At 40.8% G+C, this 23,419-nt stretch overlaps 1 protein-coding gene and 1 long non-coding RNA gene across 5 annotated transcripts in view; one reads left to right on the plus strand and one right to left on the minus strand.

The window, feature by feature from the left end:
* The window catches only part of LOC148217036 (uncharacterized), a 29,882-nt gene extending 12,595 nt beyond the window's left edge, over positions 1 to 17,287 (minus strand). For 3 of the 4 annotated variants that reach the window (XR_015795554.1, XR_015795553.1, XR_015795555.1), the window contains exons 1-2: positions 16,408 to 17,287; positions 13,929 to 14,015 (exon numbers count right to left, since the gene is read on the minus strand). This is a non-coding gene — a long non-coding RNA (uncharacterized LOC148217036). Of the gene's footprint in view, positions 1 to 2,062; positions 3,803 to 13,928; positions 14,016 to 16,407 lie in introns of those variants that run through there. The other variant, XR_015795552.1, reaches the window with a different exon arrangement.
* A 49-nt stretch (positions 17,288 to 17,336) lies between these two features.
* LOC148217037 (uncharacterized) lies at positions 17,337 to 23,361 on the plus strand. Its single transcript, XM_088137409.1, has 2 exons — positions 17,337 to 17,611; positions 23,222 to 23,361. The coding sequence occupies exons 1-2, from the start codon at positions 17,573 to 17,575 to the stop codon at positions 23,315 to 23,317; spliced, it is 135 nt and encodes a 44-aa protein (XP_087993535.1). The 5' UTR covers positions 17,337 to 17,572; the 3' UTR covers positions 23,318 to 23,361.
* The last annotated feature ends 58 nt before the right edge of the window (positions 23,362 to 23,419 follow it).

The following is a 23,419-nucleotide window of genomic DNA, read 5'->3' on the forward strand; positions in this document are numbered from 1 at the left end:
GGTGACTGCCTGGACAAGTCCTTGCAGTTTTCTTGGCAAGGTTTTGAACGTGGTTTGCCCTTGTCTTCTTCCTAAGGCTGAGAGAGAGTGAGTGGCCCAAGGTCACCAAGCTGGCTTTGTGTCCAAGGTGAGACTAGAACTCACGGCCGCCCAGTTTCTAGCTCAGTGCCTTAACCACTACACCAAACTGGCCGGGGGGGGGGGGGAGAGAGAGAGCACAATGTATGAGCCCTGCCCATAAGAAAACAAGAAAATTGTTTCAAGCTTGTATTTTCCATGATGTTGGGTAACAGCCTCTGCTCTGTCTAATCCTTGGACCTTGCCCCAGCATTCCTGTGAACCAGGGCAAACAGTCTGGCCATGCTGCCAACGAAGGCTCAAGCCTGGGCTTCCAGCCTTCGTAAGCATAAAACTTTTGATATTTGCCAACTGCTTTTTTAACAACCCTGCTTTTTAAGAAGGCTGTTTTAGGAAGGCAGGAAAATGAAATTACAGTTCTAGAGCTAAATGTGTGCTTCTTAAGATATCCAATGCCATGTTAAGTAGAGGAAGTCAAGGTTTCTTAAATGCCAGGATTCTTTAGCTACGGCATTACTTTTCTATCCTTAGATACAGCAAGCAGACGGCCTGATTTTTGCTCACTCGGCTTCCGGTTCTGTAACCAATTACGTTACAGGCCATTCCCAAACAGGTAGGAGGCTTTCAAAGTCACCAGAATGCCAGTGGTGATTGCAGAGATGTACAGCCACTAATGACAGTTTATGCCACAACTGCTTTTTGAATGCATGGATTTAAAACATTGTTTTCCTCACACGGATGTTGTGGTGGCACCACATACTAGTTAAAATGGAATTTAGAATCAGGTTAAGGCATGCTCCACCTTTCCACTTAACATTCATCTTTGAAGTTTTGTTTTTTCCTTCAGAAGACCGGACAAAAGTAGCCTCTTCTTCTAGAAACCTCTTCTGAGCCAGCAAGTCTCAACATCCCAGAGCAGGCTGACTTTCTGCTAGTTAGAAAAGGATGAGATTGGGATCTATAGTATTGCACTTACAGCCCCAAATATTTCATAAGAGTGTTGCGTCTCTTCTTCCATAGCATACATCAGTGTGATAGTCAGCAGTAGAAAGAGGAGATAAGCAAGCTGGTGTCCACCTGATTGGTCCAGACGTTCTGGACTTCAGATCAAGCTAACACAGCCAGTGGCAAGAAATGATGGGAGCTGCGGTTTCAAATATTTAGTAAGTACCATGATGTTTACTCCTAGTTTAAAGCAATACTATTGATAAAATAAAATGTAATGCAAATCACAGCATACACATTTAAACAATCACCTCATAAAATATACAATAATCTACATCCAGACAACAAATATGTCTCATGATTAATTATTATTGAGTAGCTATCTGCAAAATTGGAGGGCAAAGAAATTCAACTGTTAGAAAGAAATCTTATCAGGTTGGTTTCCAAGCCGGGAATAAAATACGTAGGGAATTGTTTGAACCAGAGGTGAGGTTTATTTCCAAGAGCACAATGTACAGAATTAGCAGTTAGAGGTGGCCACGCTAAGTCTTCCTTTTGAAGCACTTTAGATAGGGGAACCTTGCCATTACTCCCTGAAAGTGTGCAAATACGTGCCTTTTAGGAATTCTGAGAAAGTGCACTTAGCCGATGTTCCAAGAAGGAGAGCTCTGCAGTTAGGCAACCTGCTGAGTTGCGGTTTCCAAATGGTAATCTTCCTGGGGAAAGGATCTTTTCTTATTTGGTCAGAGACCTCTGGTTAAGCTTCAGCCAGGAAGGAATGTTATGAAACTGGCATCTCTTGCTGCATTTTAATCTAGGAATTGGGCCCATTCTAATTGCAGTTTCTCACCTTTTACTTTGATTACAGCGGGAAGACTACATAGCAGGGAGGAGGGAGGAAGACTGAATGGCGGGAGGAAGATTTCCTTCCCACAATCCCCTCTTTGTGCACAGAACAGAATATTCTACGTACACCCAGATAAATCACTTTGTAAACCAAATTTGTACTTTTTGTCAATTTGCATAATCATTAAAGATATTTGCCTGGTGGGGGAAGAGAGACTGATCTTCATCTGGGGTCAGAGAAACATTCCCTAAATTATCCTAAGCAAGAAGGTAAACATTGAGCAAAACAGCAAACATTCCTACTACCACAAAGCCCACAATCCCCAGATAGTTTTTCAAGCCCTTCCAGTCAATCTCTGGATCCTTCATGAGCCTGATCTGTGGCAGTCTAGGGGGCGCAGCAACTTCGACATTGTGGTCTACCACCATAGGCTTCACGTGTGGATCCAGGTGTTCTGCTCTGCCACTTTCTCCGCCATCTGAGTTGTCAACAGCGCTTGGAATGGTCCCTCCCACCTTGGCTGTAGTGAGGAGCTCCTGGTGAAGAAGTGGATCCACATCCAGTCTCCAGGTTCAAAGAGATGCAGGGCTTCCTCTAGCAGCAAGCTCTGGGTCAGGGCACTCCGACGCCACAATTGCTGTAAGGAAGAGAGGTAGGAAAACAGCGCAGAGTTCTCCCTTTCAAGGCTCAGTGGGTGTGGATCTAGTCCCTTCATTACATCTGGTCTCCAAATAATAGTTCAGTGATAGAAAGATCAAGTCCATGCTTCCAGAGTCCCACTGAAGTGATGCCTCAGATGATTCCAGCAACCAGTATGATTTCCCATAGAAGTCAAAGGGTTCAGTCCACGTCTTCTTGCAGCTTTTGGGGTCCTGTAGGCACAGAATGGATCTCTTCTTTGGCTCTCAGGTACAAAGGTACAGCGTTCTGCCCTGGTTACTGCACAAACACGTCCTTTGGCTGCAAGGATCTGGTCTAAAACTAATCTATTCTGGAAACTATTTTGCTCAGTGCTAGCATTTCCATGTGTAGGGAGCCAATTGCTTTGTAGCTGTATCATGTGACACTTGTTGCAAAATAAATGCTGAACACAAAGTTATGATGGTAATATTGCAGGCTGAGCTCATCATATAAAATTCCATGCCCTTTTGTTGGAGGTAACTTGAAGCATGGGAACCCCTCCCCTGGCATGGAGGGACACACAGTCCTGGCAGTCAGATGCATTTATGTTGTCTGCAGGAGGATGTTTACCACACACCTGTGCTAAAGCACCAGGGGGCAGGGCAAAAGGAGAACCCACATCCTTCCTTTCCTCCAAGCTTCCAGTGTGTTCCCTCTGGGCTCGTCTGCCAACCCAATGAATGAGGAACAAGAACTTGCCCAGTCTAGCAACCTGGCTGGGGAAACAGGAATAATGTCTCCATGACATTGGGAGGCTCCTTTTCCTGGTGTTGCAGTTGTTTAATTAAGGCAGCTTGAACACTTGGGACACTGATTAGAAAAAAATGGGAGCTCTTGCCTTCAATGGGAAAAAAGGAAACCAAATGAGAAGAGAGAAAATATTACTTATAGCTTAGCCTCTGTTTTAGCTGCTCCTTCTTTGGTCTTTGCCAGCTTTTGGGTGGGAGTGTGCAGACAGGGACATCAGCTTTTCCTAAGCACCTGAAGAAGACTGCAGAGCTCTTTTCCACTCTGACTGGAGGATGTTCTTTTACTTGAAGGCTTGATGTAGATCTGGTATTAAACTTGAGGTTAATTAGACTGCAAGGTTAGTCTGGAGCTAGTGTCAAGTAGCCACTTCACAGAGTGGTTCATAGTGAAGTCATTTGGAGGGTGCACATCTATCTGGGAAGACATTGGGTGGGGATGCAGGAATCTTGGTCTGCCAATCAGGATCAATCTTGTGGTGTTTGGTCATTTGGACTGCTCATCCTGGAATAAAATACAGTGGTACCTCTAGTTACGAACTTAATCCGTTCCATGACTCTGGTTGCAACTCGAGTTGGTCTCAAGTCAAGGTAAAGTTTCCCATAAGGTTCAATGTAAATACGGTTAATCCGTTCCGCCCTCCGAATTTGGTCGCACCACGAGGCAAATTTCCCCATAAGGTTCAATGTAAATACGGCTAATCCACCCTCCGAATTTGGTCGCACCACGAGGTAAATTTCCCCCATAAGGTTCAATGTAAATACGGCTAAACAGTTCTGAAACATATGCATTTTATTTTTAAACCTCAAAAACCTTCCAAACACCACAAAAAACTTCCAAACGCCACAAAACACACCACAAGCCTCACCGAACGTCTCCTTGCTACCGCGATCTCGCCCACAGGAAGCCGCGACCGCGTGGCAGCAGGGAAAATGGCCGCGGATCAGGTTCATAAGTAGAGGTGGAGTTCGCATGTCGAGGTAAATTTTTGGGGCTGGAGCTGGTCGTATCTTGAAAAATTCGTAAGGAGGGGCGTTCGTAACTAGAGGTACCACTGTATTAGCTTCCATCCCCCCGTTTGATCCCTATGCTCAAGTTTGTGGGCAAAGGAGCAAATTGGAAGCAGGATCCTAGGGCCACTGGGCATCTATGGTAGCCCCAGAACACCTTCCTTATAGAGAACAGACCGATGGGAGAAAAAGGGAAAAGGGAAAGCCTCTTGGAGACCTTTGCCAAAGACATATTCCTAGCAGATCACCCTGAAGAGACTAGAAAACTCAAATCCCATCCAGACTTGCAGGAGAAGAGAAAATTAAGGGAAAGGCATGGAGGTCCTATAAAAAAGCAGTGAGTGACTCAGAGATTAAATACATAAATAAATACATAAATAAATACATAAATAAATTGAGTAAGTGAGAAGATAAACCTTTTGAGAAGCTTAAAGTGCTTAAACATCTATGTATTGGGCCCATTCTAATTGCAGTTTCTCACCTTTTGCTTTGATTACAGCGGGAAGACTGGGAAGACTGCATGGCGGGGAGGAGGGAGGAAGACTGAATGGCAGGAGGAAGATTTCCTTCTCACACAACCCAGAGATTACTTTTGCCTATCACATTGTTAATTTTTTTAAAATAATGAGATAAAATGAGCTCTAGATATGACAGCATGTCTAAAAAATGGGGAACATTTCAGGTGAGTCAGCTGCTCATAACATTCAGTTTGTCCAAAACAATACCATGGTATGAACAAGGAAATATTTCTATTTTTTTAACGTTTTGAAAACATTAGGCAGTAATGGACATATTACAGATTGGTGTATATTCACTTTGTGGGGTTCTCACATATACTAGAAAGGTTCTGTTCCCCCCCCCCCCATTTAAGTTCTTTCATCCTGGATCCAGTTTGGGTCCTGTTTCAGTAACAAGGCTGTTAATTTCTATTTAATCCTTTACATGCACCTTCACTGCTGTTTTCAGGATAGCACTTAGAGAGATGATACTCTCAAATCTAAAGGGTGGAAAACAGCAAAAGTGAAGTGAGAAAAATCAGTGAAACTAAACGTGTATTAGAAATAGGATCTCTTTAATATTTTTCTTTTCCAAAGGTGTAGTAAGGACCTCCCAGTCGATTCCATCAAACAGGACTGCTCAGTAGAAGTGAAAGATAAATCACAAGATGTACAGTTAAGAAGCAAGGAGCTCCATTGTTCTTCTGAGGTCATCAGGAAGTTACATAAAAACTACCTTAAGAAAGGCTTTAGACCTAACTACAGGAGGGTTCAGCTTAATTATCTCTTTGCTTAGTTGTAAAAATGAAGAGTAAATATTTTATGGGCATGTAAATATATGTTTTTCCAGTCTCAATATATTGCTCTTAAGTGTTTTAGAACTTCAGTCAAGAATTGTGGATTAAAATAGAATTCAAAAATGAATTATTAGAATGTTCAGTACAATACAAAGCACTGTTGACTAAACGAAGAAAAGCTGATTGCTATATCATATGCTTCCCTTTAACCAATCAATTCAGTTTAAATATGTCTGAAAACGATCAAAACCACAGTATCGATACAGATTTGATATACGGAGAAAAATATTATTGAATAAAAAGTGTCCATAATTGTGAAAAGGAAAGTCAACTAGTAATATTTTTTATTACTTTTACAAAAACAAACTAGGTTTCATTAAAACTAAGATGCCTTAAACATTCAGCACTAATTATTACACATGATTACTAATTTATTATCATTATTACTTACCAAATATACCTATTAAAAAGTGAAGCTCTAATAAATTCTATTCCTGTTTGATTATTTCCCCCAAACCTGGTATTCTCCAGATGTTAGAATACAACTCCAATCATTCCTAACCAATATCAGTCAGATACCTGACTAAAAACGGCTGGTCTACTTATATGAAGAAACCTTTTAGAAAATGAGGGGACAAAGGTTAGAGGAAGAAAGCTGCACCTTTTAAAACTCCAGATCCAGATTTAATGTTCCTGACCTCTCCGCTAAAACTGGCTGAGTCAACAGATGACAAGTAAAATCTTGAAGTTCCTAGAAAGTTGTTGCTAGATAGAGTGGAAGGTACTGGACTCCATAGACAAACATTCTGATATATCTGATGGAAACAGTAATCAAATTAACACCCTTCACTATCTTCTCCACTGGGTTGGAGCAAATGATCAAGGTAAGGACTGTAGTTTAGTGCAGGACAATCTTCCCCAGCCGGGCAAAGAGGCCACTTCCATATGTGGTATGTGATCTCCAACTCTCAGAATTCTTAGCAGCAGCCATGCTGAAAATTCCCCACATCTGAAAGTCCTCCAGGTTGGGAAACACTGTTCCAGAGCATCTATTTTGTATGCAAAAGGCCCTAAATTGAATTGTCTCCAAATGTACATTACTCTCCAGCAAAGACAAAGACTCTGAAACCATGGATTGCTGCTGCCAGTCATCAGCTAAATTTGCAGATCCTGCACAGCCATAAAGTGGTTTCACTTGTTTTGACTCAGCATGCCTGCAAAGCATGAGTTTGGGTTTTAACATTTTATGGGAATCTCAGGACTTGTGTTTTATGTAGTAAATTGTGGCTTAACACACAATAATATATGAATTCAGTGTAGACAATATGGAACGTAAACCGAGGTAGGCTGCATTCAAACTCCCAGCTTCTCTCTTACCCCCAGAGAATACCTTGAGTGGGCAATCCCAAAACATTTGGCCATTTTTAGTTCATCTTAGAGGGGTTTGAGAAGTAAAATTAACCCCACAAAGGGCTGAAAATGTTGGCCCCTTCCATTTTGGGGATATCAGAAAGTCACTGACCTTATCCTTTGCAGCCCTTGGAAGCCCCAAAAAGCTTTTTTTTTTTTTAAAGTGCAGTACCAGTTGCACAAAAGTTGCCCATCACTTTCTAGTGGCACAGCCAATCCGCTGGAACAATCCACCTGTAGAGATTAGGCTGATGAGTGCATTTAGGAAGATGTTAAAGACAAAGCTGTTCTGGGGAGTGTTTTAATCTGTTTGGGGCCATTTTTGCTTGTTTTATTTTTGTTTGGTTCTTTTTTCACTCTTATGAAGTTTTGTTTTCTGCTTGGAGTTTACCATGGATTTATTTGCTACTACGTAAACTGCCAAGAGTTGAATTGATTATTGAAGGGTACAGATGTATTAAATAAATAATCTCTGGTTTATGGTTTTCCTGCCTAGAACTACACAAAGAAAGAATAGGTGGATAAATGTTATAGAAAGCTAGGTAGAGCAAACACAGGCAATTGTGGTTATTTAATAAACCATAAGTTAGCATAATGTGTGAACCCAGTCAGAAACTTCCCAGTGGGAACTAGAAACTGACTACTGAAAGTTTAATGAAGAGGCAGGGCATGGAGGGGAGTATTTTGTTTTTAAACTGAGCACTTTGTCTCCAACCATCAAAGAGATTCCCAGTGTGATCCACAACAGTTAAAGGCAACAATTAAACCAACCATTACAAATAACCCAAAAACATGCAGCTAGAGCAGCGAAGTATTAAAAGATACATTAGAGTAATTCTTTTCATCAGAAGATATTTGAATTTCTCTAATAATTCTCTCTCCTTGCACAGGCAATGAAGCAGGATATAATCCTCAGGAAACACATCTGAATACTTGCTAAAGATTTAGGGGACAACAGTAACATGTAAATGTGTTACAAAATAAAGTCAGGGTCACTTTGAAATTAAAATGATTGTTCAAACAGATATATAAAGAGGCATTTAGTATCAAAAGAACAGGACTTGTATAGCATATTGATCACTGAGAAAAAAACACAAAACAGAAATCAGTATTGCCTCTGATTTACTGTATGTGAGAAAATATTAAAGCAGCATTCCTGAACCTGATTGCCCATAACTTGCCAAGCTAGCAAGTTATGGAGAATGTTGCTCTAAATTTCAGAAAGGAGAAATAATATATTTGTATTATTATAAAGTGAATCCTAACCATTTTCCTAATTACCCTCCACTGCCTATTTTTGCAAATATAATGATAAAAAAAATGATTTGCATGTGAGGAAAATTTAACTGCAGAAAATAAAGAATATAGAAAAGAGGCACAGAAAGTTATTCTAAGGAACAAAGAAATATTATTCGAATGGAACCTTATCTTAAAATGTATTTTTTCTCCAAAAAGGTAGGTAGCAGCTCTGAAGCTGCAGTCTCTATTAAGCTGTTCCACTGAACTTCAGCCTAAGCAGTGATAAAAACGAAACAAAACAGATCCACCTACCACTGCTCCGATATAGCATTAGCAATCTGGTGTTACTCTGGCTGGTTCTACATGAGGGTTTTGCACCAGTTTAAAATCAGCTTTAGATCACTTTGCTATCACAGGACCTGTGTGGTAGCTAGGCCGATGTATTTCTGGTACCACAGCAGTGTATTTGAAATTGCACCAAAGGTGAGCTTTTGCTTTGCGTTACAAAGCTCTGCAGATCTTGTGGGCAGGCTGATTTCTGCCTCTTCCCAACTGCACAGGTTCACATGCATGTCTGTGACATGAATGAAAACATGGACGGGCAGACTGTACTAATGTATTTTCTTTTCCATTTTGTTTAGGAAGAATGAGAAGCTATTTCTTAAACCTTGCCTAGCCATTGGGAAGAGCACCAACTTTGCACTTTCTTCATGATGAGCTAGAGAGATCACTGGTTGGCTTCTGCATGTTCGCAAAATTTCAAGGCTATGGAGATGATCACTGACTGGCTTCAAACTATTTTTGGGAAATGGTGGTTTGAAGAATTGTCTTCTGACTGTATTTGATTAGCTTGCACATGTTGCCTTCCTCTTCCGTTTTTGAAATCTGAACTTTTCAGGAAGGGAATACACCAAACAATATCTAGGGATGCTGCACTGGCAATAACACCAGTTGCTTTGACTTCTGTTTTGAGCCTGTTTCCTCTCAACTTTGAATGCCCAAGTGTCCAGTATATACCAAGGTAAAAGAGGCAGCATATAATCAATAAACAGATTTTCTTTTCTTTTGATAAATGCAAGGATATGGAGCATACTATATGTGTGGGTGATGTGTGTGTGGTATGTTTGTGGGGGCGGCAGTCCCCCCATCCTCACTGTGGAACTTCTAAAAGTCAGACTGACTCTTTTCTTTTGTTATAATGTTTCATTTCATTAGGTATTAGGCTGATTGGAAATGTAATTCTGTTCTGTGCTTCCAAAGATTATTTTTCTCCTGTTTTTAAAATCGTATTTGTCCATTTACCGTATTGTTTTTCTACAGTTTAATTTGTATGATGCCTTCAGGAAGCTTTCTGAGCTGAAAAGTAACATCTTTTGCATGAGTTATGTTATCTTAGAAATTAAATATAAGTAACACTACTTATATAAATAACACTACTGCTCTGGGAAAAGAATCTAATCCCACAGATTTATATAAGTATTTTAATTACTGAGCTGGGAAGTTGACTCTCCACATTTCAGGAGATATGTATGCATGTATGTATGTATTTATTGATTCATTCAATTTGTATGGCTGCCCACCTCAAGACGTGACCTGGTTGGTGAACAGAATAAAAAATAAAATAAAATCAATTACAATCATACAAAAATTTAAATATATAGCTGAGAATAAATCTTACATCGTAATCACTAATATAACCAAGAAATGGGTCCCTGTACACGCTTGGGGCCCCAGCCCCAGCCCCAGCCCCAGCCCCAGCCCCAGCCCCAGCCCCAGCCCCAGCCCCAGCCCTTTAAGGACTTCACAAACTGCAAGCAGGGTCAGGGCCATCCTGATTTCTGGTCCATAGGGTAGGTGCTACAGCAGAAAAGGTATGTCTTCTAGGCCCCACCAACTGGTGTTCCTTAGCCGATGGGACCTGGAGCGTGTCCATCCTGCCTCACTGGATTGGATGGGTAGAAACAACTGGGGAAAGACAGTCCCTCATGTAATCCAGTCCCAAGCCATGAAGAGCTTTAAAGGTGACAACCAGCACCTTGAGTTGCACCTGGAAACACACTGGCAACCAATGCAGCTCATGGAGTAGTGGTGTCACATGTGCCAAGGACCGGGTGCCATTTACTACACTTGCTGCTGCATTCTGCACCGGTTGAAGCTTCTGAATGCTCTTCATGGGCAGTAGTCCAGACAGAAGGGTCAGGATTCCCAGAAGTTTATGGAATACTTTCCATCCAGAGATGAAGATGAAAAGGTCATAAAATGATTTTGTTTCAGTGAGCCTTTGGTTGATTAAAAGTGCCTATATTATTTGTTATTGTTATTTGCTATTATTGTTTATTGGATTATTTTAATGGCGGAGATATTCTACCTTGGTTTGCCAGAGTTGGGGTGATCTGTAAATATTTTGGTTGTTTTTGAAAATCAGAAAGTTTGCATTACAGTACTTTTAAACTTCAGTGGATTAAACCTTTGAGAACATTCTCTCAGCTAACAAGGGCCTACTGGTATGCAAACCTTTTGTAACAAAGTGAAAAGAACATGTGACTTGTATTATATTCCCCAGAGAAGTCCAGAACTGATTCTCTTATAGATGGTCGCAGTAGTGTATAATGCCTTTCTGGGTCTATTGATAACAGCAGCCCAGTTAGTTTTGTTAGAAACAATTTCATTTTATCTCAACAACTTTTGTAAAAGCCCAAAAATACAAGGCTCGTTTTAAAGGTAACAACCACAACCTAGGTGATTCATTCATTCCATAAGCCACTGCTGTGCAAAAATAAATGAGTCTTTTTAAAAATGATCAGATGGTTTACAGGAGAATAATAGCATTCTCAACACATAAATTTGCATTATAGTATTTGTGGCAAGTTCCCTAAACAACAACTTGTTTACTATGTATGGGTTAGGAATTCTGACTTGTGCTTTATTTGCACTGGAGGGAGTTTATGATACCTTTTGTCTAGTTAAATAAAAACAAACAAAACTGACTCCCAACCAGCTTAGGCTCTCCGTCAGTTTCTGATGAAAAGTGAACTGCAAGGCTCGTATAAGAGCCTCCCCAAATTATATGCCTCATGTGCTTTCTATAAGAGCATCAGCATTCCTTGCCACACGTCTGAAGCGCTATTTCAGTTTGCTGCCACTGAATGGTATGAGCTGAGTCTGAAATTCAGTCCTGTCAAGGTTTGTAAACGCATCTTCTTCTCCTGAAGTAGCCTATATATGGATTTGAAATAGTTCTGAATATACAGTTGCTTTTCCTGCCAATAGCTTGTTGTTCCTAACTTGATTTATGTTTATATGTTATATGTAACTGAACATTTTGGAAGTTTGACTAATTGGTGAAGCCTTGCTTTTTCTCTTGCAAAAACAGATAAAATGGTGCAATTAGATTTATATTAAAATATGCAGATGAAATTATTAAAATATTATCCAGTTCAAATGCCCTGTATATCTAATCAGATTTAAGCCCAATTGAATTCAATGGGACTTACTCCCCAAATATGAGACTACAGATTTAATGTCTGTCATATTCTTATGGCTATTTAGTCTGGTCAGTTACAGAATGACTAAACACATGTGCTTAGAAAACTGCCTATCTATATTCTATCTTATACTAACAAGGAAGGTGGGTGGTACTTGTTTCTGTCTCTAGTTTTGTGAAACCTTTTATTTTTTTCTTTTTTCTTGTCACAGTATGATCTTGGAATGAATTAATTTCCTTCCAAAGGACCTCCTTTATTTTAATTAGTTATGAGAACCTTTAATTCTCATCTAATAGAGCAGCAAGAGGCCCTGTTTCGGATTAATAGCTATTTTAACTATTATTTAACAAAATGATTAAATAGGCAATATTGTACTCAGAAAGATGAAAGTTAAGAAGGGGGAATCCTCCCCACAAAAATATAAATTAATTTGTCACACACGCTCACTACTGGAATGAATGATGTACGTTTGAAGATGCCAGTATATTGCTAATGGTGGGGAAAATCTAAACTGCATATAAGACATTCCAAAAGGATATCTCTAAATTGGGTGAATAGGAAATGGCCACTGAAGTGCACTGTAAGTAATAAGAAAGTGATGCATATAGGATGGTGGGGGGGGGAGCCTTAAGTCCTTATTTACCCTTGGACTATGAATTAGTAGAGGCTGTCTAATGAGGGGACCATGGCAGAAGCATATTGAAAGCCTCAACTCAATATGGTATCCCCAGCACCTACTTGAAGGGCCAAAGATTGATATGAGTGAATAACAATTGTTTAAAACAGGAGGACAACATGCTGGAAAGAGAGCTAAAGACTTACTTTTATAGATTATAAAATCTGTTCTTTTTCACCTCTTTTGAATCAAAGTTATGGAATGCTAAGAGCAGTCTGTAGTACTGGGGGGCAGGAGACACCACCACACTTTGGGCTAAATTACTATCTAAAATCAAATTCTGCTATTTTTTCCCCAGGGCCTAAGATCAAAAAGTCTTCCATATATAGCTAACATGAAACTGGATACAGGGTTATACCTGCTATAGATTAACTTGGTTCCTTTTTCCTGAAAGGGATTGTCATCTGACCCCTTTTTTTCAGGGTTAAAGTATAATGAAATTAACAACTCCTTGACTAACACTTTCTATTGTACCAATAGAAGAGAATATATATATAGTTCAGGGTTGAACTGTGGAGTCCTTGGGGTTCTCTCAAACAAGCTCAGAGAACCCCAAGGACTCCACAGTTCCAGTCAGTAACTCTGGTTAATGACTTAGCATACTGTGTGAATTCAGCCAACTGTGGCTTGAACACAATCCATGATTAAGCAAACCATGGCTTATAGTGACATACGGACCCAGTCAAAATACTGTTTTGTTCTTGGGCTGCACCCAACTTGTCCACCTTCCATTATGTTGCAGAACAATCAGATGGTAATAAGCTGGTATTACTGAATTAGCTCTGAACAGTTTTGTTTATTTTTTAAATGAGTGTCATTCAAAGGATCACATTGCTAATTAAATCATATTTTCCTGTTCTACACTATCAGTTTAGTTAAGTTACACCATTCTTCACAAAGTAGGTGGATAATTCAGGCTTTAGGCAAGAAGCTCTTTTGTTTAAAAGAATTTACAGCTCTAATTGCATTCCTTTGTTCCTTATTGCATATAACATTCTTAGAATGTTTTTGATTGTGGAAATTCTGCAGTTTGTTTAAAAACAAAAACCCAGCAACAGCCTTACAGTATTGGCCATCTATATAAAAAAAAAGCATTGATGCAATATGCTAAATAGCGCACAAACATTTGTGTTTTCCGGCAACATGGACAACCAAACAAGCAGAAAAACAAACCAACCATCAAATATGAGGAACAGAATTAGAAATAAATATTAGCAGTGATTAAACCATATTTGCATCAGCTTGGAATGGAATGAGGAAGCAGAATGCAAACATACAAACTGGGTCCATCAAGTGCAGAAATGACATTTAACCCAAGATTTTCCAAAGAATAAAGATAAGGAAATGTAGCTAAAGTTTTTTAAACAATAAATTATTTTTTACTATTTGTATCATGTCCAACAACCTACTTCACACCTCTCTGATGGTTAGTTTAAGTATGATTTACTGAATAAAGTGCTATCAGCTGGGTTTACAGAACACACTGGGCCAAAACTAAATTACAATTATGACTTACCATAATATGTGAGCCTGGTCAGTATGTGAACATACTTCTGTTAACTTCTTCAATGCATAATCTTTTCCACTGCAGAGATGTAAATGACTACAGAGGGAACAATAAAAAAGATCTGTATTCTTTCCTAAACACACCCAAGCATCCTTAGTGGTAGGTAGCACATGGAAGCAAGTGATGAAACACATCATGATGCACAAACTGAAACTTACATACTTGCTTCAGACTTTGGGGCGCAAGTATGTAAGGGCATTATGTCATGTCATGACACTACCTTACCACAAATGTCTTTTTGTTGCAATCTCATTTTGCTGTGGACATCTATGCCTGTATAGTCTCTGGGGTTGTGCTTATTTTGTGTTGGGGAATCCTTTTGGGAAAACTAACTTTTTATCTCCTCCACATTTCATTTGTGGAATTTTTTCACCTGTCAAGTTTTTGTAACTTCCTCCATCCTCAATCCAATTTTTAATCCAGGGTTTAAGGAAACAAATTGGTAAGGGGAAAAAAGCACAGCACAAAGAGGAAAATGGAAAACATTCCCAATTCTTGCCTATTTGCTTACAGAAAAAAACCAAACATCCAAGGAATTGTATTTTCACATCAGCAAAACATTATCAGTCCAACAGATTCACCAGCTGAGGGTGAACTGTTTGGATCCCTTCAAATCTAAAGCTTAGGACAATTGAGCTATTTAATCTGTATTATGAAATGATGTGCTGCTTTGAAAAGGTGTTTAATAACAGCCAGAAATATGAAGTCACTCTAAATGGCATTCTTCCACCTATTTCTGGTTTTAGCATTCTGCCACTGATTTATCAACTCATGAAGTTTCTATGCTGAAATGTGATTATATCGCATTGCTGTTCACACAACATGCTAAACTTTGATTTCTTAGCCATGATTTACTAAATAAGCCACAAAAGTAAATTCTTCCAACATTCTAAGCCATAAAACATGATTAACAAATCACAGTGGCTAGGCTGACACAATGTACTATGCCACAAATAAATAAATTACGTTGTGTAACTTATTTCTCGGTGAGGAACCACATTCCAAAAAAAAATAGCATACGTAGCAAGGAAATAGGTAAATTTAATTTAGATGTCCATTTCACTAAAATTAAATATAATTAATATGATTATGTTTAGTTAATATAATTATTCTGCCCTGTCTTCAAAAATGTTCCCCTTGAGTCACAGAAAGAACTGTAATTTAGTAATGATGGCTTACTGAATATATCACAAATGGTTGGATTCACAAAATACACTAAAATAAAACAAAACAAACCACTTTTGCTTAGTAAGAATGCAATCTTTGTTAGCCTAGCCTACAGAATGCCTAATCAATCGAACTTATTTTTAAGTGGAAAATATGAAGTTGATCTCTGATTCTAATCAGCAAAGAAATAAGTAAAACTGAAAAATGGTATTGTTCTGATGTTCACAGAGCTATAGTTATTTAGGTCTGGTGTTATTTTGAGGAATGAAAAATAAGGTTAAACACTCCCTTTTAAAAAATGAACAAAATTAGCTAGGATGTGGTAGCACTTTTCCCCACCTTCAGTTTGCCTCACAAAATGTCAATATGCAGTTTAGTCTTCAATATTTCTATTCCTCCTTCAAGGAGGTATAAACTGCCCTCTTCCTTAAGGTCAATGGCCAATTGCAAATTTGAATTTAGATTCTTCTAGCCCGTCTGATATTCTAATCCAGAAATTTGTGTCAGTGTCCTTCCAGATGTTTCTGCTTCACAACTCCCAAAAGGCCCATGCCCAATCTGCATGACAAATGTGGAGAGTGGCCATTCTAAATCTAACCACAATGCCATTTCTTCTGCATCTTTTTCCTTAGCGAAGAATACTCCTCTGTATCCTAAATTGTTTAGACTTCTTACACTCTTTTTCATTTCTTAGTATCTCCAGCAATAAATGCCTGTTCTACTGGAGTCTGATAAATCTTTTTTGTGTCATTATTTATTTAGATAATTTATACTGCTGCCCATCCCACAGAAGTCTGGAGAAGTGATAACACACTGGTAAAAATGTATTGTACACCTGGGATCCAACATTCACTACATTAGAAGTGTTGCACAGCTGCAAAGTGGCTTTCCTTCAATGCTGAATTTCCATTTAAGACTGATGGGAAACACTTCTAGCGCAGATGTGAACTTGTCACCTTTAATGTTAGAAATTAACTGAATAATACAACCAGCAATATACTATTGCTGAAACACACTTATGTACACAAGAATCTGGATTGTAAATACTGCGCAACTATAGGCTTTTTGTAAAACTGCAATCCTATCTGTTTATGGAATTGGGCTGCATCACTTTTACAGGTCAGGCTGGACAGCAGATCATTCTGAACCTTATGTAAGGCTGCAGACAGGAACTTTCCTCTCATGAGACATTCATAGGAACTAATGCTTTGAGACCTTTTGATTAGTCAATTGTGGTATAATTTTTAGGAAATCACTTCACCTGATGCATGACCCCACAGACTGTTATCCTCAGCCAGCGTGGGAGTAATAGCTTTCCACTGATCCACCATAAAATCTGGGTGGACTAAAGTACCTCAGAGTTCTACTTTGTGAGTAACAAGCCGACCTGACGACACCCCCCCCCCGGCATCTTCCGCCATGGAAAGCACCGAATTCAGCCGTAAAGAAACCTGCCAATCATAGGTTTGAGGGGGATCTCTCTCCAAACAGTATTGGATGCGGAGAATGGAATGCTACGAAGATTCATCATCTATATCCCGAGGTGATGTAAGTTTACAGGTGAGCCTGTAGGCGCGCTGTGTTGCAAAACGCTATCACGAATACTGTTTCTGGAACCGTCTCAGAGCAACAAACAGCAAGCAGAGTCGTGTGATTCTCGGAAGAATTCCGGCTGCCTTTCAGAGCTCAGCAGTGCAACAAGAGGACAGGAAAATAAGGAACAGCAGCAGCGGCCGACCAATGGGAGTGGGCCTTCGCCTCGTCCCGCCCCCGTCTGCGCGCCTGGCCGGCCGCGGCTAGTTAGCCGACTTTCTCTAACCGGTTTCCACCGGCTTCTTCCGCCTTTCCTTTGCCCCGCCCTCCGTTCGCGCCTCTCCAGCCTTCTTCTTCGCCTTTCCCCCGCCTCAGCTCCCCGCCCACTGCCACACGCGTGGTCATATCGGCTCAACTCGTCCGAGCACTCCGATTGGCCGGGGGTTGGTGCCATTCGGCGAAAGGCGTTTGTGACGCGAGGCAGCCGAGCTTTGAAGGCGTCGGCTAAGAGGGGCGGGGCGTCGCATGATTGCGCGCTGGAGAGTGCAAGGCGGTGCTTAAGACATCTCTGCCCGCCCCGTCCCCCTACTTGCCTTGCGCGAACGAACGGAAGCGCCCTTCCTCCGCCTCTGGCCCCCTCCCACCTCCAGCCGCCTTTCCTTTCTGCCGTCAGTGCCGCGTTAGCAACAGCCCCGTCGCCAGCGGCCCGAGCTCCTCCTCTTTCGCCTTCTCCTGGCGTCCCCGTCTTGCTCTCTCTCCGGCTGCTCCGCGCCCTGTATGGTCCATCGCCGCCGCCCTGCTCCGGCACCACCTCCGCCGCCGCCTCCTTCTCCAGTTCCCTCCGGCTTAGCTCCTCCTGCCCCCGGCGGTGGCGCCCTCAGCACCGAGGCTGTATGATCAGGCTACAGTCTTCAATGAGTAACCATATTCCTGTGAGTAGCGGCCTCTTTCTGGTCTCCCCAGCCCAGCGCGTCTTTCTTCCTCCGTCCCTCCATGTTTGCCTCTTTGTTCGCCAGGTCTCCGCGCCAGCGTTTCCGAGGCGCGGGAGGGCAGGCGGGCAGGCAAGGGAACGCGACCCGGGGCTCCGTCTTCCTGCCGTTGTGCGGCTTCGCGGTCGTTGGCTGGCTGTTCCCCGGCTCCTCCCGTGTCGCTGCCCCGCCTGGCTCCCTCTCTCTTCAACTCCAGCAGGAAGAAGCCGCAGAAGCTGCTGCTGCTGGCCGGCACGGTCTGCGGGCCTGGCTGTAGCCTGAGATGTGGGACGTGGCAAGCGAGGAGACGGAGACGTTGGAGGGGGTAGCAGGGAGTGTCTGGGCGGGAGGAGACGCCGCCGTCTGGAGAAAGAAGTGGGAGCCCCACCGCCAGGAAGGCTGAGAAAAAGCAACAGTAAATTCCGACCTTAGTACTACTGCCGGGGAACGGGGCGGGGGGGGTGGCTAAGCGGGTCTCCCCACCCCATCCCATCCCATCCCCCACGTTCTCAGCTTTTGGGGAAAAGCGCCGCAACCGGCCCGAGCACGTGGTCACTACTAGAGGTGCTCCAATCCTGCCCGGCGCTTAGGACCTCTCCCGAGAGCGGAGAACAATGTAGGAGGTAAGAAAGAGCGCGGTATGAATGAGAGCAAACTCCTCCCCCCCCGGTTTTTGGATTCCTTTGTGTGCTCATTCGGAGCAGTAACTCCGCGTTTGAACTGGATTTGAACTGCTTTTGTCGGCAAGTCGGGGAGAGATGTGGACCTGACACGTGTGTGCTGGCAGGAGGGGGTTGTTCCAGAGTCTTCATCAGCCTGAATGTGAATAGGAGGCAAATAGAGCGGCTTTGAAAAGCTTTGGGAGTGTGTAACTGGTTAGGAGGCGGGGTTCTTAGTTTGTGGCACGGAGAGTTTTTCTGCCTGCTTGGCTCCTGGCTAATCCCGCAGCTGGCCTTGTCCTGGGTGATCCCTCCGTCCCCGTCCTTCCGCGTCCTGCTAGATAGCCCCGATCTCATGCGGCTAGGGGCTCCGACGCGCTTAATGCTTCGGCCGCGCGTGAGTGAGGAAAGGCTTAGGGGGAAAACCGGAGTAGTCTTCCACTTGGGAAACAAGTTGAGACTTGTTCGCGCCGCTGACTGGCAGACGGCCAGCCTGCTCACCTACCGCGTGTGTAGGGACCTTGAGGGCTATTGCGCTACCGAGTGTGACTCACTGGAGCGGTGGGAGGGCGGGGGAAGAGTACAGAGGACATTTGGCGGGCTAAGTCGGTGTGGTCTCTTTCCCTTCACACCGCTGCCCGCCTGGAGATAACGGGTCGCTCCTTCCATTCATAAGCTAGTGGCGCACTATCTTTCCTCCTACCGGAAGGAGTGGAGGGGACAATAAAGGCTTGGTCTAGTTCTGCCCAAATTGATGGGATCTCAATCTGATAAACAGGCTACATTATATAAATCTAATAAATAAATATGGGAGGAGAAGGCAGTTTAAACCTTCCCTCCTGCCTGTTGTGAAAACAGCTGCTTTGTTTCCAAGTATTGTTAATCCCATCACCATTTTAATCTTGGGCTATGGAAGTACTTCTTTTTGTGACACCTGAGAAATGTGAAATGGCAGTGAAGTGCTTTATATGTATTAAACTAGCATAACAGTATTACTGAGTCACAGTATTCTATTTTGCTTTCTTTTTGTAAGATGCAGTTCATAATATGCTGCATTTAAAAAAATATTCCGGTCTGCTTTCTTCTCAAATATTCTTTCCTCCAAGTGGATGGATTGAGTTAGAACTGGCGGTTGATATCTTCCACAATTTAATGTTCAGTTGCTTAACATTACTTCATGCTATATCTTACATGTTCTGTGGGTTCTTGCAAACATTTTCTTTCAAAATATTGTAAAAACCATATGCTGATATTTCAACCTTTGAATGCTGAAGAATACTGCTGATCACTTTTTAGCAAAAGGCTCTATATCTGAAAGAATCCCATAATTAGTCTACAGGAATGAAGAATTAGCTGCAAACTAATAGCTGCTCTTAAGTCATGATATTTCTTAGAATATTATCTGAATTGGCAAATTCTAAAACTCCCTGAAAAATAACTTACTTTACAGTGTAACCCACACTTTTAATAAAGGAGGTAGTGTATACTTCCCTGTCATAACTGCAGATTTCTGGCACCAGTATCTTCTGGTTTTAGTCCTTGTTATTAGTCTGTTTCTCTTTCTTTCCTAAATGCTTTCATGTACTTTTCTGAAACTGTTGGGCCTACAGTTACTCCTCATTTCTCTCTGCTATTTTGAGCATTAATTAGGGGCATTTTCAGCCATGTAGTATAATTTTTATGCAAACATCTTCCATGATCTTACTTTGCGCAACATCACTGCAGTATGTTTTGAAGTTTAGAGGTATACTATGTAGTTGTATTTGGAAAATGTTTATAGTATTTTTGCAGAGTTTGAATTGCCTAGAAGAGCAGCCTATCTGGGACTTGACTACTTTGGAAACATGGCACTAACTTTCTACAGTGAATATGCTCTAAGCCTCAAATCAATTGCTGTTTCTCTAAAATAGAATATGGGACCTTTTCCTGGAGCAGACTCTTCCTGTCAGATGCTCTAATGAAGTTCATATGAAATATACAACTCAGTCTTTTAGGTGCTTATGAACGTAAGAGTATTGGTGATGGTTAAAGTATGTTGTAACTTAAGAGCTAAAGCACAAGAACAGACTTAATCTGTTTGTTTTGAAGAGAAAGTAACTTATGCAAAGAAGGATCATTCTTAAAATGTGCAATGTTAAGGGAAAGCTTAAATTAGCACAGATAGGTAGCTGTTTCACCAATCATAGTGTTCAGGTTCTTCCCCATCATTCTATTTTCAACTACTTTTATTCTTTCTCTGCTTTCTATACTGGTTGTATATCAAATGCCACTTCTAAGTTTGTGTGTGTGTGTGTCTGTATATGGTTTCATAGGGTCCCCCCCCCCCCAATTTCAGGGCGATTTTGGTATTTTATCATCAAACATTTGTCCAATGATTTTATTGCTTGATGTATTTCGGAACAGGGTTTAGATTTTCTCAAGGGAAGATTGCAAAACTGAGAAACACCCATGAACCCAGTAAACTTTAATACCAGTAACCTTTGTAAACTGAAGCGCGGGCTCAGTGGTGGCATGTAGGTTTCTCTGAGGCTATGAACTATTTCTGATTCTTCCTGTTCAGATTTCAGGAAGAAAACTAATGCTTTGTTAAATATACAGTAAGCATTTTGCCTGCTTTTATCTAAGTTATACAGAAATAAGAATGTTGTGGTTGAATACTAAATATAACAATGTCCTGAGTTTGTTACATTATCAGATAAGGGTTCTTTTATCTAGGTTTAAAGTTTTTAATCTTATATGATTTCTGAAGAGCTCTGCTTCTCATCAACTTTATATTCACCTTATCAACTTTATTATTTTTTACTGTAGCAGAGGCAGAATGGCAACAGTATGAAAGAGTAGCAGCACAAGTCCCTTTTGAAATAACATATTTGGAGTGAGTTAGTGATTGGCCCAAAGTTGCTGGAAGAGCTTTATTCTAAAGCTTGGATTAGAACCATTGTCTTGCTCAAAAGCCTGTCTATATCCGTGGTGCACTCTGTGCAAGAAGAATGAGACCGTTAATTACATTAATAAAATGCTGCTTTGGTTTAAATATATCAACTGAATGTTCAGTGTGTTTTTACTCAAGAAATACTTTATTCAAATCAGAGTTTCTCCTTCCCAGAACATTCCTAGCCTTCTATATCTGAAACATGGTACCTTTGCTTCTACTCATCTTTAACTCTTCAGTCTGTAGTTCCTAACTTAATGTCATTCCAACTGCATATATTCTTACTGTACTTCTCATTTATATCCACAGGATTGGATATGTCAGCTTGTTGCCAGTTTTAATACAGTATGTGCACTGGAAATAATGTTCTTCAGTGTTCATTACATAGGCTTCCTCCTCTCAACAAAGTTGGTTTATAGCTTGATCTTATACTTTAGCTGCTTTTGACTGTTAAATTAAGTCTGTGAAGCACCTTTATTACTTTAATTCTATGTGCATAGGCATCCCTGGTAATCTATAATGAAATGTACATTTATGTCATTATAATATTGCTGACTTCTTCATCCTGCTCCCTCTGAGGAATATTTGAACTATTGAGTACATAGCATATGTAACATAACTTTTCAGAAGACTTGTAAATTTTGTGTTTTGTAAGAGCATCCTGTTTGGCTCAATATTTTTATGCCTCTGTAGGAAAATTTGTTATTTTGCCAGACCTTTCATTTCAGCATTTGCTTTGGATAGATTTAATTTTCTTGCTAAATGATAGGCACATAACACTACTTCCCTACCCTTCTCTAGGCTATTTCTTGCAATTTGCTATTTATCACCTCCTCTTACAGTAGCTGTGAAGCCTTATGAAACAATAGCATTTGTTTCATAATATAGTTGTGTATTGTTATCAGCACCTAAATTTATGCAATAAAAATGTTCATGAACATCATGGAATGGCGAATCCTTATGTTAAAGCATTGGTCTGTGGGGTATTTAAGTAAAAAGGCTGCATCATACTTAGCATAGCTAAGGATACACTCAGAAAAGGTGTGATTCTACTCAGTTTGAGACTGAGTTTGGATAAGAATTTGGGATGTTACTTTTAATGCCTCAAATTAAAAGAGAACCTGGGATCCCATTGTGATTATTATCTTAGCCCCGCTTTTCTAGTTTAGAATGTTTGCTACAACATGAAGAGCTAAAGGAAAGTAGAACAAGAGTGAATTCAGATGTTAGTAAATTATGTTTTTCCAATTCTGAAGGGTAATACTGATTTTTTAATGTATGAGCTTTGTTCAGGATGCATGTGATAAAGTCTCTTCTATTTTGCTGCTGGAAGCAAAACTGCTTTTGTGCACGAGAAATATGAATTTAAATGGTTCTGTTCTGAATATTGGCCGGTGAGGTTTGCCTTCTTGTAGGGAAGCAGAATGAGTAAGAACTATTAGTTTGAACATCACTTCTATTATTCACCCAAAGTTTCAGTCTTTGTTAAAAGCAAGCCATGAACAATATATATGCATAACAGGTACAGTTTGCTCTCCCAAGTAATTGGTGGACTGCAGGAGGCCTTCCAAAAGGACAGAACTGAATGTTCTTGGTTATGGTTTAGGGGTGGAAAAGTGAACTCTTCATTGCCTGAGGGTCTTGTGCCTCTATTTGCATCCTTGTTTTCCCATTTTTGGTCAGAAAACTCATGCTGCTGAAATTCTGCCATTGTGTTGCTGAATTTTTACTGTGCAATTTTAGTATACTTTAGTGTGGGGCTGTAGAGGTAATTCTGGGGCCTGTGGGTTGCTCATTACTGCATTAAATTATATGTATGTTATCTTATAGTCTACAGTGTGATCACAGAGGTTTTTTTGAAGATTTTTTGAAGATTCACGAAAGTTAAATAGTGCAAGAAAAGGCAGGAAATTTATCTAACACTAAGATGCTTGGAAAAGTATATCCTTAGCCATTGACCACTGTTCCTTTTTCTCTTTGCAGCAGTTCTGTGGTGTTCTCGGTCACACATTTATGGAGTTTCTGAAGGGCAGTGGGGACTACTGCCAGGCACAGCACGGCCTTTATGCAGACAAGTGAACTGTAGAAATTGATTACTGCTCCACCAAGAAGCCCCCTTAAAGAGTGGTTACCACAATAAGAAGTATTGGATTGAAATTGGCAGAGCATTTTACAAAGGAG

This window comes from Python bivittatus, unplaced genomic scaffold, assembly GCF_059951505.1.
Source record: "Python bivittatus isolate LINGU-HERP-01145 unplaced genomic scaffold, Pbiv_v1 ctg000020_np1212, whole genome shotgun sequence".
NCBI classification, from domain to species: domain Eukaryota; kingdom Metazoa; phylum Chordata; class Lepidosauria; order Squamata; family Pythonidae; genus Python; species Python bivittatus.

What these genes read in the sequence shown, in the direction of transcription:
- LOC148217037 (XM_088137409.1), top strand. Translation starts at nt 17,573, where the DNA reads ATGATCAGGCTACAGTCTTCAATGAGTAACCATATTCCT. An exon ending in CAATGAGTAACCATATTCCT is followed by an intron (nt 17,612 to 23,221) that starts GTGAGTAGCGGC and finishes TTCTCTTTGCAG; the next exon opens with CAGTTCTGTGGTGTTCTCGG.